The sequence below is a fragment of the Trypanosoma cruzi genome, genomic scaffold (genome assembly GCF_000209065.1).
Source record: "Trypanosoma cruzi strain CL Brener 1047053517059 genomic scaffold, whole genome shotgun sequence".
In the NCBI taxonomy this organism is placed as follows: domain Eukaryota; phylum Euglenozoa; class Kinetoplastea; order Trypanosomatida; family Trypanosomatidae; genus Trypanosoma; species Trypanosoma cruzi.
Window position 1 is genome coordinate 18,660 of NW_001849469.1, and position 17,249 is coordinate 35,908.

At 54.5% G+C, this 17,249-nt stretch overlaps 5 protein-coding genes and 2 pseudogenes across 5 annotated transcripts, besides 8 other annotated features; all 7 read right to left on the reverse strand.

The window, feature by feature from the left end:
* Window positions 1–784: part of a sequence feature (heterozygous, non-Esmeraldo-like haplotype) that runs on past the window's edge.
* Window positions 785–4,038: a sequence feature (areas not merged during assembly with more than two copies in the genome that could not be assigned to a particular haplotype).
* Window positions 877–897: a sequence feature (AT_rich).
* On the reverse strand, window positions 1,699–4,470 carry Tc00.1047053508789.120 (trans-sialidase, putative; the record flags this gene model as incomplete). The annotated part of the gene is made up of 1 exon (XM_809399.1): window positions 1,699–4,470. The coding sequence occupies one exon, from the start codon at window positions 4,468–4,470 to the stop codon at window positions 1,699–1,701; it is 2,772 nt and encodes a 923-aa protein (XP_814492.1).
* Window positions 4,039–4,951: a sequence feature (heterozygous, Esmeraldo-like haplotype).
* Window positions 4,952–9,142: a sequence feature (areas not merged during assembly with more than two copies in the genome that could not be assigned to a particular haplotype).
* On the reverse strand, window positions 5,964–7,805 carry Tc00.1047053508789.130 (annotated as a pseudogene).
* Window positions 8,251–9,312, reverse strand: Tc00.1047053508789.150 (mucin-associated surface protein (MASP), putative; the record flags this gene model as incomplete). The annotated part of the gene is made up of 1 exon (XM_809400.1): window positions 8,251–9,312. The coding sequence occupies one exon, from the start codon at window positions 9,310–9,312 to the stop codon at window positions 8,251–8,253; it is 1,062 nt and encodes a 353-aa protein (XP_814493.1).
* Window positions 9,143–9,441: a sequence feature (areas merged during assembly that could not be assigned to a particular haplotype. This can correspond to areas where the two haplotypes were merged or to regions with more than two copies in the genome that were merged during assembly.).
* Window positions 9,442–17,249: part of a sequence feature (areas not merged during assembly with more than two copies in the genome that could not be assigned to a particular haplotype) that runs on past the window's edge.
* Window positions 9,876–10,457, reverse strand: Tc00.1047053508789.160 (mucin TcMUCII, putative; the record flags this gene model as incomplete). Its single annotated transcript, XM_809401.1, has 1 exon — window positions 9,876–10,457. The coding sequence occupies one exon, from the start codon at window positions 10,455–10,457 to the stop codon at window positions 9,876–9,878; it is 582 nt and encodes a 193-aa protein (XP_814494.1).
* Tc00.1047053508789.190 (uncharacterized protein) lies at window positions 11,541–12,278 on the reverse strand (the record flags this gene model as incomplete). Its single annotated transcript, XM_809402.1, has 1 exon — window positions 11,541–12,278. The coding sequence occupies one exon, from the start codon at window positions 12,276–12,278 to the stop codon at window positions 11,541–11,543; it is 738 nt and encodes a 245-aa protein (XP_814495.1).
* Window positions 14,046–15,113, reverse strand: Tc00.1047053508789.204 (annotated as a pseudogene).
* Window positions 15,321–15,383: a sequence feature (AT_rich).
* Tc00.1047053508789.220 (mucin TcMUCII, putative) lies at window positions 15,603–16,262 on the reverse strand (the record flags this gene model as incomplete). The annotated part of the gene is made up of 1 exon (XM_809403.1): window positions 15,603–16,262. The coding sequence occupies one exon, from the start codon at window positions 16,260–16,262 to the stop codon at window positions 15,603–15,605; it is 660 nt and encodes a 219-aa protein (XP_814496.1).

Sequence of the window (17,249 nt, forward strand, 5' to 3'; positions counted from 1 at the left end):
ACGAGGGAAAGGCAAGAAGCAGCACAAACACACAAAAGGAACAAACACCAGTCTCGGGAAAAGCACCGCCACGGCCCTCACACTGGCCGGCGACTCCACACCAGACCTCACACACACACACACCATCGCAGTGCCGTCAGTCCGCGGGTGAGAGGATTCGGCCCTCCACACAACAAACGCACACACCGCCAGCAGCCACCCACCATGGAAGAGCAGAAGAGACCCAACGCCACCATCGCCTCCAGTTCAATCCCACGGCCAACGGGATACGGCCACAGCCCCGCAGCCAACACACAGCGCACACGGAGCGAGCAATCACCACAGAGCCACACGCAGAAGCGATTCCTCATCCATCCACGACGCGGCGCCTCACTCCATCAGGAAGAGACACTCGCCCTGCGCGCTGCCTCTCTCCTCCCTTCGCCTCATGCCCACGGGAAAAAGCGGCACCCACACGCAGCTGCCACACGCACCGCAAAAGAACCATCCGAATCCACTGTGATTTGCACTCTGTGTGCGTGTGCTTGTGCGTGCCTGCAGAAACACGAGGCAAAGAAGTAAAAAAAGAGGCGGAGCATGTAAAGAAACGCAAAAACAAAATGTGCAGCAGAGCCGCATGGTAGAAGTAACAAGACTGCTCAAACTCATGATTGCACTGCATCCCAAGCAGTGGCGAGTCATACAAGATTTGTTCAAAACAACTACAAAAAAAAAAACTTCCCCTTTCACCATTACCTTCCCAGCCCCGCACAAAGTAATTAAATAAAAAGAAAAAAACGCAAGAGAGAAGTCGTCCTCCATTGCTCTTACTCCTAAAAAAAAAAACACTCGGTTACTGTGTGCTCCCACCAAACTGTCTGTATGTATTTTGCCCGCAAATTAAAAATTAAATAATTACTTGCCTTTCAGCCGTCCGACCTCCATGTGTGTCCGCACATCGTTTATATTTCATGGGGTCATCTGCGTGTTGCTGCTCCCCGCAGTCCTCTCATCGGCGCGTGAGTGCGGCCCGCAGTGCACAGTCACTCGTGTGTGGGGGGACTGAGAGAAGCACGCAGACACGACGGGAGTCGCGTCACTCCATCGGGAGAGTGAGCGCAGCAAAAGAAAAAAATCATCGGAGAAAAAGAAGAACAGTCAAAGAAAGCAAGTAAAATTCCTTTTTTAAAGCGGCAGGGCGTGGCTGTGTGTGTGTGTGGCGCTGCGGGTGTCTGCCAGCCCTGGCCGCATAAAAACAAAACAAGAGGGAAGAAATGTGTGCTCCGCCCCACAGGCCCTCGTCGCACGCCCACACGTCACGGCTCCCTCAGCGCGCCGTCCGTCGCGGCCCCTCCTCATGCGTGCAGCAGGCGAGGCGCACAGGGCCGTCGTCATGAGCGTGTCGGTGGTGTGCGAGTGGAGCAGTTGGGCGGCAAACACACGGCACCCCTCGCAGGAAGAGTGCAGCAACAAACAATTAAAGAGGGAAGAGTAGAAAAGAAAAAAACGTCCATAGTGACTGCCCCAAAAGCAAAAGAAAAGCGAAGGATTGAGAGATTAGAAAAAAAAAATTAAAACCAACCAAAAAGAAGCAAATAGTAAAAGGATTTTAAAATACGCAAAAAAAAAAAGATTTTATGAGTGAAATTTGTTCCCATGGGAATAGTAATTCTCTGCCGGGGAGGTCGCAAGGTGTCCCACGCGGCAGCCAGTCATCCCTCACACAGCCGCAAACCCCCACAGTCCCAACAGCAGAAGGAGCAGCGGCAGCGCCCTCCTCTCACGCACAGCGCCGGCATCGCTGTTATTCCCCTGCGACAAATTTCCGAGGCTGCTGCTGAGTGCCGCAGACTTTACTTCCCCGTTCTGTGGGTGGATTCCCTCTTGCCCATCCGTTCCTCCTGCCGTCTCCCCATCCGCACCAGAGCTCACGCTCACATCACGTGTCAATGCGGGTCCATCGTGCCCCTCGCCTTTAGCGGTAAGAACTTTTGTGTCGGCGGCGGCGGCGGTATTACCCACGGAAGGTGTGTGCGGTCCATCCCCCTGTATCGTATCTGCACTCCCCTCCCCCACCGTCGGGTTACCGCTAGACGAGGGAGAGACATCCACATCTGCATTTCCATCGGGAAATGTTTCAGAAGCCAACTGCTGTACGGTCTGCCCCACAGGCACGGATGTCGAAGCAATGGAAGCTGATGGGGATGCACTTCCGCCGTCAGCACCTTTACCTCCATTCAAAGGTTCCTGTCCCGCATGCGGTGTTCCACCAGAAGGCAACACGATTTCCTGCGCATTTTGGTCCTTCGGAGGCGTAATCGGGACTTTAATTGCATTAAGAGCAGTAATCTCACTGTCATCCAACGGGCGGTTGTACAGCAGGACGTTCGTCACAGTCACAGACACGCCTTCTTGGCTCCCTTTGTTGCTTCCATCCCCTCCAATGTAGAAGTGGGAGATCTTTTTATCTTCCTTACCTTCCAATTGGCATGGCTCACCCACACGCTTACCATCGACGTACGCGGAGCCCTGAGTGCCGTTCCGCAGCACAATGGCCACTTGGTGTGTTTTCTCTTTCCCCTCAATGCGGTTTTGCTCCGTATTCTTTCCGTCACCACACAATAATGTCCACTTCTTCTCTTTGTTGTTATACGACAGTCCAAGAAGTACTGGATTCTCTGCATCATTCATCTTCGCACCCATCAATGGAATATTACCCTCCGTCGATTCCTTGTCGATGGACACCGTCGCCACAAGAGTGAAGTTGTAGTTCGCAAAGTGGTACAGCTGATTCCGCCCCTGCTTGCCAACGGGCCACTCCGCCCCTGCGCCACGGAATTTCACACCATCGGTAGTCCCTGCTGCCCCAACACCACTCTTCACTGTGGCATTCACCCCGAGGTACTCGTCCCTCCACGTATTCTCAGAGAAGTTGCCGGACAAAAAGCCAACCAGCCCATCCGTGACCACAGAAGTGCAGGCAGTGCCAGTCGAGGTACTCTCCGCAGCACTTGAAGTGGGGCACAGTTTGGAGACACGTTCGTCCACTTTCTTCCAGGTCGCCAGCACATCCTTCACCCGCTTCAGCTGCTCAGTCAGAAGCGCAGACCAAAGACTGTTTGATGATGTATCTTCACCGCTCCTATCCTTCTCGTACAGCGCAATCAGCTCCTCATTATTACCATCAGTTTCACCACCTTTGTACAACAGGGAGCTGGCGGTAACTTTGTCTTCCCCTTCCACAGATACCGACCCAATATCAACAATGTGCGTATTGTCCGTCAGCCAAAGATGAAGTTCGCCCTTTTCCTTTTCCTCCTCTTCCCTCTCCGTAGGAGGCACCGGCAGAGTGACGAGCATCACCCTTCTCTTATCATCATCTCCATTGCCAACAGTCGCTGTGACGAACCCGCTCCCAACAGCCTTCACGTTTGCGCCTTTTGGGCTGCCCCACACGCGCGAGAGTGTCCCGAGGGCCTCCGTCCACGACTCCCCCATGTCAACGGACTCGTACACCCTGCGGCGGCCATCACCACACGCAGCCATCATCATGAGTTTTTTGTCCTTCCACTCCACGACGCAGGGATCGCTGCAGCCATCGGCAGACATCCCCTTCGACAGCTTCCAATTCGAAGCATCCGAAGAGTACATGAGCAGCAAGACAGTCTTTCCGCCCACAACTTCGCTTTGCCCCGAATTCTTCTTTGTGGCTTCCACTGGGAACACAAGCGTGCCGTCCTCCGTCTGAATACCAGATCCACCGCCTGCAACAAGCTGCATCAAGGAATCCTGTTCGCCCTCAAAGAGAGCGCGGACCAGTCGCTGGTTCTCATTCCATTGGAGTTTTCGGTTGCCTCCCTCAACACTGACGTTCCCTCTCATCAGCAAAAGTCCCCAGTCACCTGCACCACTCTCTCCATCATCAGCGGCAGCTGTCCGGCTGTATTTTCCAGCAAGCAAGTAAATTTCATTTTCCTTCACAACTGTTGTTGGCCGGCTCACATCTACTTTCTTCTTGATTGCGGTAGTGCCTTCCTCCAGAAATTGCGTTTTATCTTTGGCATCCTTCAGCACTTCCTTCGGTTCGTTAGCCTTTGCTGTCGTCACAAGTTGAGTTGCAATGCCAGTAAAGATGGTTTCACGCTCCTTGCACTGCGCCTCGGCAACGGCAAATACGTCACTCCCCACTTTCAAAAGGCCGGGAACACCCAACGATTTCACAGTTACATCACCTACACCACCATTGGCGTCCTTCCATTCAAACTTTGGATCAGTCCCTGAAGCACTGTTCTCCGCGTGTGCGGCTTCGCAGGCGCAGCACATCATAACGAGGAGGAAGAGGAGCAGCACCGCGAAAGTAAACACACGCCGGGACATGTTGGGCCTCTGCCGCTCACTCTCTCCTCCTTCCCTCCTCCTTCCGCTGGATCCGGTCACGCGGCGACGGTTGTGTGTGCGGGGTGCCTTCACTGCAGCAACACGTGAGAGCATATAAATATGTGTGTGGGCGGTGTGTGCTGTTGGTCCTTTCAGTGCCTTACAATTTCACAGTGGCGATTAGCGCTTGTTTTCCTAGCGTGTGTGTGAAAAAGTAGAGAGATAAGAGAAAACAAGCCAAGTAAAGAAGTACAACAGCAAACACCGTCACCCATCCACACTGTGAGTGGCATCATCATCCCCGCAGCCACTCCCAACAACAACAACTCACGCGCACAGACACACGGAACAGGAGAAGGAAGAGCAGTGCACCGGGAACACACAGCGACTGCCACCACCAGCAGGTGTCACGGCGGGTGCTTCTCCCACGCGTCAGCACACACCGAGCAACGCCCACACAAGAAAACAACCAGCGAGATGCAAAAAAAGCACGGCCGCCCTCGAAACACCGACACGCTGCCGCCCGTCGTTCAATTCTTGTCCCTCCATCGCACCCGCTCCGCCGCTGGCGCACATCACCCCGCACAGCCCGAGGTTTAACTGTCGACGTATCCACAGCCGCAGTGATAAGTCGACAGTTGCAACTGCCAAGCAAGAATCCAACCGCACATGTCCCAGCCACCCAAAATGCCACATCACTCGCCGGCCGCACGCTGCCAACATCACGCCCACAACACATCGGAAACATTCAAATCACGGGCTCCCGTCCTCCCTCCTCGTGAGATGCCGCACAATGGCAGCACGTCAGCGCGGCCACCCACGCCAGAAGCTACCGCTCGCAACACCATCTAATGTGCCGTGCGGGCCGCACGACAACTCTCCGCATCATGCGAGGCCGTCCCCCACTCACGCACATCATCGCCAACGCGTCGCAGTCCGCAACAACAAATACGGCAAAAAGAGTCTCCACGCCACCCACAGCAGGAACATTGGTGCCGCACACACAACACCAAAAACAAAAAAGCAGCGCGGAAGCGAGCCGACACGCACACCTCCACACGCACGGCATAGAGCCTCTCCCATCATATGCGTGGTCCAGCCGAGACAGCAACAAAGGATACAAGGGCACACGCAACCCTTGCCATCCCCGCTCCCAGAAACACAAAGCGAGGAATACACCGCAGCTCGGACACGGCACAAGCGAGCATCGCGGGCGGCGGCGATGAGGTCGGTACCCATTCACTCCCCTCTGCTTTGTGTGGGCAAACGGCTCCGCCCATGAGAGATTACAGATGTGTGCATACTCAAAGACTGGCCATGATAAGCGGTCACTCTTTATCCACGGCTGGGCCGCCGCGTGTTGGTCGACAGTGAGGCACATCCACCACAACAACACGCCACGGACAGCGATCCCCGCCACAGCGCAGTCGTGCCGACCAAGCAAAACGATATACCGCCACTGTGCACACACCTCGGAAGGCCGCAGCTGCATGGCACCAATGATGCGCACAACTGTTAACAGCGGGACGGCATGCAGTTTCCTTCGTCCGTGCCTCATTCCAACAAAAAAGCAGCACAGAAGGCCGCCATGGTCCCTGTAGCAACAAATTCATTTCGGGAATAGCCGTGACAACATCCTTTGTGTGGGTGCCGCGGCCGGGATCAATGCTCTCCGTAACGGGGACGGATGCCCCCTCGCAATCCTTGTCCAGTAGATGCCGGTGGGACCGTCCTGCTCCACACCCTCTCCTCGCCGTCACACAAAACCACCGGAAGGAGACTGCCGCCGGTGGCAGATATCGTGCACACCTGCGCGTGGCCACGGCAAGCAACGCTTCCCTCATCGTGCGGTCGAGTGGCCCACGTAATCGTCGCTCCGTCCGTGCATGGGACCAACGGACGTTACCCTCTTCAGTCACTCTCAGACGCACCTGCATGACAAGGCACCGCAATGCCGCATGCATGGCAGCACTCAGATACGTCTCCTCCGGGTCCCTCGCATCCGTCGTGTTGGTGGGAAGCGTGTCCAGACTCCACAAAGAGGGCCTATCCCCGGGCATCGCAGACAAATATTCTCCCCCCCAAATAACAGCCTCAATATCCCTCACATCCAGTGCGGGATCAGTGATGTGGCAACGGTCCTTCGAGTGTTTTGCTGACCTTTCATGAATGCTCCCCAAATACCAACCGCGGGAATACCGGTCCGACGCGCAGCGTTTGACAGGGACACCCACGTCGCAGAGCATGTAGCAATATTCACTCACGTTCGGTGCGGAGCGCTTACTCTGCAGCAGCAGCAGCCTACAGCCCGACTTCCTGCACCAGCGCATCGGCTCCGCCATCCCCCACTTCATCCTCATGTAGCCCAGTTCAGCCGGTGCGGCCAGCGTCAGCTCCGTGTGGTCGCCGGCGCCCCCAATCGGTGCCATCAACTCATCCTTCGCGTGGCGCTGTGAGCAGTGCGACTCCAGCGTACTCCCGTCCCCATTTTGATCTTGTAGCCCCATGCCATAAATGTCATCGCAGTCGTGGTGCTTCCTCGCAGCCATCGCGGCATTCGTCGAGTTCACCACCACCGACAGCGCCCTGCCACGCACACCAATAGCATTCCTCACCATGCTGCGGCTGGCCATGTGCGGGTGGGCGAACCCGAGAGCATGGGCCATCAGGTGCGCGGCGGTGCGGGTGGCGAGGCGTCCGCGAAATAAGGCGGCCGGGCAATGTTCACGGCGCCAGCGACGGGACGGCCATCCTCCAGCGTGGCGCACGGCAGTGATCACACACCACCAGGAGCAGCAGCCACGTACAGCAGTGTGTCAGAATCGGCAAACCCAGTGAAACAATGCCCAGCAGGCACAGTAAACCAAATGCAAACGCTGCCCTTGGCAAGTGGGGCACAATCAACGGACCCTCCAGCGGCCGGACGAGCAGATAATCCGCATGCAGTTGGACAGCGGCATGGATAGCCTTCTCGGCAACGGCGCTCCCGTGCGCAGAGGACAGGACATCATCCTCACAGTGGCGATTGTCATTCCATAAATTCATTGCGTGGGACCAGGAGAAGCCGCAGTGCCTCCTGCTGTCATCCAAGTCCCTTGTTGACACATTGATGCGGACTGTCACTCGTCGGTCCTTCCCAAAGCCGCTGTTCACCCGCAACGCACCCTGCGCTCTGAGAGGCATGTCCCTTACCATCAGGAGAATCAACCACGCGCCGTCGGACGTGTAGTGGCGTCAAAAGAAGAAGGATACATCAAGGTGAAACAAAAGCACCAACTGGCAAGTCACATCAAAAACATCATCACAAGCAGAAGAAGCAGCGCTGCTGGCCGTGGGCAACGTGGATAAAATGGCGCATGGCAGACGCGGAAAGAAACACCGAGTGGCTTGGCAAGGTTACGAGAGACTGACGCCTTCCTCAGCAACAAGAAAAACAATATGGGAATAACAAAGAAGGATTAAAGCGATCGCAGTCAAAACATGCCGCCGATCAAAAAAGCGGAATGGATGTGCTCAACCACAAAATCAAAAAGGAAAACAAAACAGAAAGCCGAAGCGTGGGACGACCAGCGCACACACACTCTCATTGCTCCCGTAAAGCAAAACACACACACACAGGGAGAGAGAGAGAGGTCGCCCACTCAATGCAATAAAAACAAAACAGAAACAGTTACGGTGCTCCGCCCATGCAGCCAGGCAGGACGGCAGCGGTGCGTGTGGTGCAAAAGAGAGCACCAACGGGCCTGCATGGGTGTGCATGCATATATACAATGGGCACATTATGTGTGTGCCTCGTGGAGTGAGGTGAGGGCGAGAGTCCATGCAAGGGGACACACACAGAGAGGGAAGGAAGAGTGTGTGTGCGGGCGGTGCACGGCTCTCTCACACTCACTCTCACGCGGCCACCACCGCAGCAGCCGCACACGCAACAGTAAGAAGCAAAAGAGGGGAGGTGGTGTGGGAGACCGCGGTGCTGCCGTCACTGTCGCCAAACTTAGGTGTAGCATTCTTTTGGGTGGTGGCTGTTTCTGGTTCCGTCTCACTGGCTGTGGGAGCATCGTCGGTATTTCTATCTTCAAGCCCGTCTTGTGTTTCTTTTCTGTTAGACCGTTGATCACCGTTATCGAACTTCTCCTCATTTTTCTGGGCTCCATCACTGCCCATTGTATATATGGATTTTGCTGTTGATTCCGCTGTATGGCTCGCAGGTGCATCCTTCAAATCTGGTGTGTCTGATTCTTTTCTGTGTTGCTTTGGCGCACCATTCCCTGAGGGAGTTTGCGGTGCTTCGGCCGCCGTTTTGGAGTTTGACGGTGGCGTCGTGCTTGTTGTTTCTTTTATATTTTGTAAGTCTTTTGATGCTGTTGGGTTTGTATCTCCTGCTGGAACAGTCATTGCTGGTGGTACTGGGGGTGCTGAGGAGTCGCTGCTGTTAGGGGATAACCCGGTATTGTGGCCAGTATTCCCACTTCCCCCGCTCGCGATTTCACCGTCAGCAACATTAGTATTAAGTTCTGCGTTTGGTGTAGCGGACAACTGTACTTGCGCAGCAGAATCAAGTGTTTCTGCTCCATTCACTTTATGTGGCGATCCATTTTGAGGCGCTGATTGTGAGTGATCCTGTTTTCCTTTGGAGCCCTCTTTTCCCTGGCGTAAAGGTTGCTCAGAGGAATTTGGATCCTCATCCTCATCAACCTGGGGGTTTAAAGATTTTTCATTGGAAGCAGAATCCGAAGGTTCACTTTCACTTTCATGAGAACTATCACCATTTGAACCTCCACTGCCTCCATGACTCCCATCTGCGAGAGAAGACTTATCACCACCTCCACGTTCGCCACGAGTTCCGGGATCACCAGAAACAACATCGACATCCTCAGCGTAACCAACGCCGGCACCGCACCACAGCACGCAGAGGGCACACGCTAGCAGCACAAGGCCAGTCATCATCATCGCCATCACTCCTGTCACTTGCGTGTAGCCTTCAGCACAAACTAAAAACCCGTCAACGCAGAGCGGAAGCAAAAGGAGAAAAAGAGACGGCCGCTGCAACACACACAGCCACCGCACAGCCATAAATGGCATCAATCCCGCAGCGGCAGCTCACACAGTCCATGAGATAGATAGAACCAGTGGAGGGAAAAAAGACGCACAGTGCCCCGCATAAATTAAAAAGCAAGAAAACAAACAGAAAATTCAAAACAGAAACACAAGTGAACAAACAGCAATAATGTCAAAAAAGCAAACACAAAAAAAGCTGCACCGAATGCCTCCAGTGCGCATGCACCCATCTACAAATGTAAGTCCACGCAAACAGTCATGTGGGTGTCGTGCATACAAGGACGTCTGGATAAGTGCTAACTGGCGAATTTGGGAAACAACGCGGAGCACACAGCACGGCAGCGGAAGCAAGTGAAGCAAAGCATAATCATTATTTTCTCTTATTTTATACAGTGAACCACAACACACGCGCACAAATCCCCGCGGTTGAGTGCTGGCACGCACAGCCCGCACACACCTCTTCAGCCCACAGCGGTGTACGCCAGCGCGGATGCGGCGAGCAGCAGCGGGGCACACACCCACGCAGAGCTGCTGAGGCTGCCGTCGATTTCGCGAAGACGTGACGGTGCGCGGGTGGTCGACACAGCTGGCGCCTCTGTAGTCGTAGTACTTGGTGCCTGTGTTGTACTCGTGGTCGTCGTGGTTGGTGCCTGTGTTGTGGTCTTCGTGGTAGTTGTAGTTGTGTGAGCAGAAGCTTCAGACTCCATATTTGTTTGTTCTGCGGATGTTCTCGTGACAATTTTTGTCCCAGAAGTTTCTTCCGCACCTTTTTCTTGTACCTTATTGGGAGTAGCACTTGATTGCGGATGCTGAGTGGTCTTACCGCCTCCTTTCCCTGCACCTCTCGCAGTATTTCCATTTTCCGCGCCCGACCCTTCACCTTTCTGAGCAGGTGTCTGTTCTGGAAGAGGCGGCTGTATTTCGCCTACTTCTTCAACAAGACTTCCAGTATCCTCCAACTGAGCCTTTGTCGCGCACACGGAAAGGCAGCAGCACAGGGCGAGCACCAGCAGGGCGCACAGCAGACGGTACGTCATCATCATCGTGAGTGTGGTCGTTCAGTGGTGTGGAGCTGATCTGCACAGTGAGGGAAATGGAGAGCAACAGGGGAGACGAGAGGTGCGGCAGACACACACAGAGGGCACACCACATGACGAGAGGGCAGCAGCCAGGCATGCACCGTACGCCGCACACCACGCACGACACACACTCCAATCCACGGCAGCAGGCACACACACACACAGCCCTGCCGCAACACCAACACAGATGGAGGAGGGAGAAGCAAACAGGAGCGGCACACAAGGCTCCACCGCATGCACATGCGGCGAGAGCGGTCCGTCGTGTCAGCGCCCCTCACGGAGGGTGCGCACACACACACGAGGAGATGCAGCGCACACAGCAACACAAAAGCAAAGTAACAATAAAAAAGGAGATCCCCGCACACCACGCGGATTGTTGGTCCACGGGAAGTGCAGCCAATATTCATCACAAAAACAGTTCAGTTGCCTTCGGCCTTCGTCCACATTCATCGCAGACCACTTCATGCAGGCACGGCCACCACCGCAGCAGCCGCACGCGCAAAAATAAGCGCAAGGAATGCAATAATGCAAGCAATCATTTATTTGTGTTTCTGTTCGGATGTTGGCGGATGTCTGCATATGTTGGTTTCTTTTCGCAGAGGACAAACCTCCATGCCTGGATCGTGTGTTTCAAGAATTTCCGCAAGGTGCACAATTATTTGTTTCCTCTTGTGAATGTTTCTTGTGTTGGTGCAGCCAATAATTCGGTTTGTGTTGTTCCTGCCTTTCGCTGGTAAGGTGCTGCAATAGATGTTTGTGTTTCCTTTCGTTGCTGTGGCACCTGATTCCTCAGCGTTGATTGCGGTGGAGATGAAAATATGTGAGAGGACCCCCACAAACCAGAACGCACCTTCGCTCCTATTTATTGCTGCATGGAAGGGCATGTGTGTTTGGTGGTGCCTCGACCATATATTTTGTGGGCGTACATTCCCCTGCAGGCTGAGGGCGGGATGACGCTCCGTCGCGGTGCACTTCCATCGCATGCCGCCCACCGTGATTCATCATGCATCACCCCCTCACATACTCCGTGGTGCCACACCGCTGATATTATTGCAGCCGCCGTGACTCCGCATATTTCACGCATTTGATTGTGCCACAATACATCCGCTCGTGTGGCCGCCGCATCCAAACAGCGGTGCCCAACACCGTGAGCGGCAGTCCACATCCTTGCATGTCCCAACGCAGTGGTGTTTGACTGTCAGCCAGGCGCCAGACAACAGGAGAGTCTTGTGCTGGCAGTACAACACACGGAGCTGCAGTGAATGACTCGGGCGGGGACGCATCTATTTGTCGCAAGACAGTGAAAAGGAGTCGGGCAAAATAATGCCGGCAGCAATCACGACACCATATCCACAGCCAAAGCATGCGACGTGATGTGTGTTTCACTGCTGCTGTGAAATGCCTGCAGACGACGTCACTAGTGGAGGCATGCCACCCATGATCAGCGGACAGACAATAATCGGCATGGGAGGCCACAAGAGGCAGCAACGACGCCAACAGCAGGAGCAGCTCTCTCTCTCTCTCTGTTGCCTCCGAGAAGCAAATATTCCACCAGCCACAGCTCACTGTGCCATCGTGACACTCCATGCACGTCGTGGCTGCGTCAACACATCCTGTTCCCTGCAGCACCTCAAAAGATGCCTCACTCCGTCCACTAAGTGCATCGGTGTGAACCGTGCCTGGGCTGTGAGTGAGGACCACAACGATGTGAGGGTCACCGAGTCGCAGCATGTTTGTTGTGACGTTGTTGCACGGCACCTGCACACACACACGCAGCGCCTGCATCCCTCCCTGTTGTGTCCGCCCTCCGCCGGAGTGGCCACACACACGGGCAGCAGCAAAATCACTTCACCCCCGACAATCCAAAATCAGCACCGACATCCCTCGCGACGCAAAGATCTCAGTTGCCAGCACGGGCCTCATGCCGCTCTGCCATCGACGCTGAAACACGGCACAGTGCACGCACTTATTTTCCTCTTGTGCAGTCAGCCGTTTGCTTCACACATTCTTCGACGGAATGACGTTCACAAAAGCACGCTACAAAAGGCCACTGTGATCGCACAAGCTCTTGCGATGAGCGTCGGTGTGTGCATGCATCCGCTGCTCACACGTGCTGGCAGGCAGCCTGCAGCCGGTGCCCTCGTGCCAGTTCATCGGCTCCAGCACGGAAATGAGAAAACGGCCCATTCCCGATGCACTTATTCCCACCGGCAGCACCAACACGCTGGTCGCCAGCCGTCATTCCTCAGCACATCCAGGAATGCCGAAAATTGACGTGGAGCTGTCAGTCAGCAATGCCACAATCCCCGCACACATGTCGGCTCCACCAGAAAAGACACACAAATCACAAACAACACCCTTCACATGTCATCCGAACATCATTCCGACACACCGCGACACGCCAAACAGAAGTAGTCGTCACCCCAACGCACCTCCCCACACAATCACATAGTCCATGCACCACGCACGTCAGCGGCTCACATGCAGTCAAACAAAAGTTCCTCGGATCAGTGGCCTCCACGTGCTGCGGTGGGAAGTAAACAAAAGAGACGAGCAGCCAAACCCCAAAAGAGTGCCACGACTGGCCGCAAGTCAACGGAAGGCAGCCACACAAATGAATTCAGTCCTGATGCACTCAGCCTCCCACCTTCCCCACAAAAGCTGCAAAGGATTGAAAACAAACGCACCGTCCAATAAACTCTTTGCGCAAAGCCAAAAGAAGCCGCAGTGCCTCCTGCTGCCCTCACAGTCCGTTGATGACGCCTGGATGCGGATGGTCACCCATCGGTACTTCCAAACGACGCCGCACACCCGCGACGCATCCTGCGCTCTGAGACACGCGGCCCTCACTATCACCAGAGACGCCCACGCACCGTCAGCACGCAACAAATCGTCAAGGAACGAAGGATAAGTCAGACTGACAGCAAGACACCCGCCGACAAGTCACATCGCAGGCATCATCACAAGCAGAACCAAAAGCAATGCAGGCCGCAGAGTAACGTGCATCAACTGACGCATGGCGTATGTAAAAGAAAAAAACTCAGTGGCGCTACAAGAATACAAGAGGCTGACACTCTCTCAACAATAAAGGAACAGTATAAAAATACACAAAAAGCAAACAATTTAGGCGTCCACCGTCAAAGCAAGCCACAAATCAAATAAAGGGCAATGAAATGGGTACACTCAACCACACCACACCTAAAACAAAAAGCCGCGTGGGACGACCAGCGCACACACACTCTCATTGCTCCCGTAAAGCAAAACACACACACACAGAGAGAGAGAGAGGTCGCCCACTCAATGCAATAAAAACAAAACAGAAACAGTTACGGTGCTCCGCCCATGCAGCCAGGCAGGACGGCAGCGGTGCGTGTGCTGCAAAAGAGAGCACCAACGGGCCTGCATGGGTGTGCATGCATATATACAATGGGCACATTATGTGTGTGCTTCGTGGGGTGAGGTGAGGGCGAGAGTCCATGCAAGGGGATACACACACAGAGAGAGAAGGAAGAGTGTGTGTGCGGGCGGTGCACGGCTCTCTCTCCCTCACTCTCACGCGGCCACCACCGCAGCAGCAGCAGCACACACAGCAACAAGAAGAAGAAGAAGCAAAAGAGGGGAGGTGGTGTGGGAGACCGCGGTGCTGCTGTCGCTGTCGCCAACCTTTTCATTATCGCCAGTTTGGCGTTTTTCTGTCGCTGCAGCATCCGGAGTTCGAGCATCCTCAGATGTCTTCGTCCCTGTGGAGTGTTCCTCCTCAAAAGGGGAAGGTCCTTCGCTTGTAGATGGCTCATTTTCTTGTTCTTGACTGCCAGTTGATGTACTCTGCGCCGTACCTTCCGTGGAGGCAGGATATTCCTTATTTTCCTTTTGTGGTTCGGGTAGGTTCGTGGATGTATCCGTGCTTTGGCTTTCATTCGTCTTTTGTTCCGGAGTTAACACTTCATTTTGGATTTTGTGCTCCGGCGGTACTGTGTTTGGCACTGTCGTTTGGACCGGTTCACCGTTTTCTGATTCTGTAACTGGACTCTTTAATAAGTCTTCTTCTCTGGGGTTCTCTGGATCCTCGTTTCCAATATCTTGTGTTCCCAATGAGGACTGACCTGCTCCACCCGTATTGTTCTCGCCAACACCTTCACCCTTTGTGAAGCAGGAGTGTGTGGCTGAGGTGCTGAGGGCGGTTGTGACTGTTGCGGTTGTGGCTGCGGTTGCTGTAGTACATTTAATTGCGCTTTTGGAGGTTGCCCTACTTCCTGTTCTTTATTTTGTATTTCTGGCTTTGTTTTTCCTTGTTCTGGAGCATTTTTCAAACGTTCTTCTAATTGCTCTGAAGAGCTTCTATCTTCACCCTCCACTCCAGGAGCAACAAACAGTTGATCATTTTTAACTTCTTTTGCTTCCAAGGATTTTCCTTCAGACTTTTCTGTTGCTTGATTAACCTTGGGCAAACCTTTTGTTGGATCTGAGCTATCTGATCCCGGCGTTGAAGTTCAAGTCGACCCCACAGCAACTTTACCACCACCGGCAGGAATCTCCACCACCTCCTCGTCACATTTACCGCCGGCACCGCACCACAGCACGCAGAGGGCACACACCAGCAGCACACGGCCAGTCATCATCGCCACCACTCCTGTCTCTTACGTGCAGCCTTCAGCAAAAGTAACACCACATCAACAGAGTGAAAAGCAAAAAGATAGACACGGCTGCTACACCACGCACAGCAACAAATGGCAGCACCCCAGCAGCAGCGCACACACCACGAGACAGATGGAATCAGTACGATTGCAGAGCTCGCACACCGCCCCGCAAACCACAAGTTTAAAAAGCAATAAAAAACAATAATTAAAAAACAATAATTTAAAAAGAAATTAAAAAGCAATAATTAAAAAAGAAAAACAAACCCAGGGCTCCAGTGCGCATGCTTATGAGTGTGTCCGCGATGCGTTCAACGTGACGGATGCGGGGCACAACGCGGAGCACACAGCACGGCAGCAGAAGCAAGTGAAGCAAAACAAGATCATTATTTTCTCTTATTTTATACAGTGGACCACAACACACGCACAAATCCCCGCGGTTGAGTGCTGGCACGCACAGCCCGCACACACCTCTTCAGCCCAGAGCGGTGTACGCCAGCGCGGATGCGGCGAGCAGCAGCGGGGCACACACCCACGCAGAGCTGCTGAGGCTGCCGTCGATTTCGCGAAGACGTGACGGTGCGCGGGTGGTCGTCGTAGTTGGCGCCTCTGTAGTCGTAGTACTCGGTGCCTGTGTTGTAGTGGTGGTGGTCGTGCTTGGTGCCTTTGTTGTGGTGGTAGTGGTCTCCTCGGTAGAATCTTCAGACTCACTATTTGCCGGTTCTTCGGATAGTCTCTTGTCACTGGGTAACCCTGTCGTACCCTTATTACCACCTGCCTGTAACGTATTGGACACCTCATTTGGATTCGTTCCCGTACTGCTAGATCCTGATCCCTCACCGCCACCATTTCCCGACTTTCCAACGGGCCTCGTTGAAGGATCTGAATGACCTTTCCCCTGCGCTCTCTCTAATAGGAGGGGCGATTGACCGGAGTCATTTCCAACAGCTTGAATATTAGCCTTGTCATCGGCAACTGGTGGCTGTTGTGGAAGAGGCGGTATACCGCTGACTTGTTCTTCATCTTCAAGATCAACAACAATAATGTCCTCCGTAGAATCTGCCCCGCACACGGACGGGCAGCAGCAGCACAGGGCAAGCACCAACAGGGCGCACAGCAGACGGCACGTCATCATCGTGAGTGTGGTCGTTCAGTGGTGTGGAGCTGATCTGCACAGTGAGGGAAATGGAGAGCAACAGGGGAGACGAGAGGTGCGGCAGACACACACAGAGGGCACACCACATGAGGAGAGGGCAGCAGCCAGGCATGCACCGTGCGCCGCACACCACGCACAACACACACTCCAATCCACGGCAGCAGGCACACACACAGCCCTGCCGCAGCACCAACACACAGGTGGAGGAGGGAGAGGCAAACAGGAGCGGCACACAAGGCTCCACCGCATGTACATGCGGCGAGAGCGGTCCGTCGTGTCGGCACCCCTCACGGAGGGTGCGCACACACACAAGAAGGTGCAGCGCACACAGCAACACAACAGCAAAGTAACAATACAAAAAGAAGATCCCCGCACACCACGCGGATTGTTGGTCCACGGGAAGTGCAGCCAATATTCACCACAAAGCAGCTTGTTATCTTGTTTCGGTTGTATGCTGCTACAATAACGAGTGAGTAGCGCAAGGGCCGTCCGTACAAAAGTGGCAAGTATTCCGTCGTGCGGGCTGGGGCAGTCACAAACAGTCGCAGTCCAGATTCCCAACGACGAGGGCATTCCCGCAGTGGATGAGGCGGAGTCTCCCGTGGTCCGTCGGGGATCAGCAGCCCGTGGCGTCCGTGATGAGGCGGTGGCGGAAGAGCCTGGTCCATCTCGAGTACCCGCGTTTGTGCTTCCTGCGTGTCTTGCCTTCCGGCATGCTTGGCAACTTCGGTGGCGACCGGCGCGCGAGGCGCCTGTTAAGAAGACGGTGGCGCCATTGTGGCATCCGCATGGGAGGCCCTCGCAAACTATTATAACGCCAGTCTGAGCACGTCCGGCATGTGCCCTCATACTGTGGACGGACAAGCGCACTCTGCCGCAGGTTGGGCAGGAGGACGTCAATCCGCCGCTCGCTGGTCGACAAGGAGTTGCGGTGTTCACGTCGGGAAGAGGTTCCGGCGGAGGCAG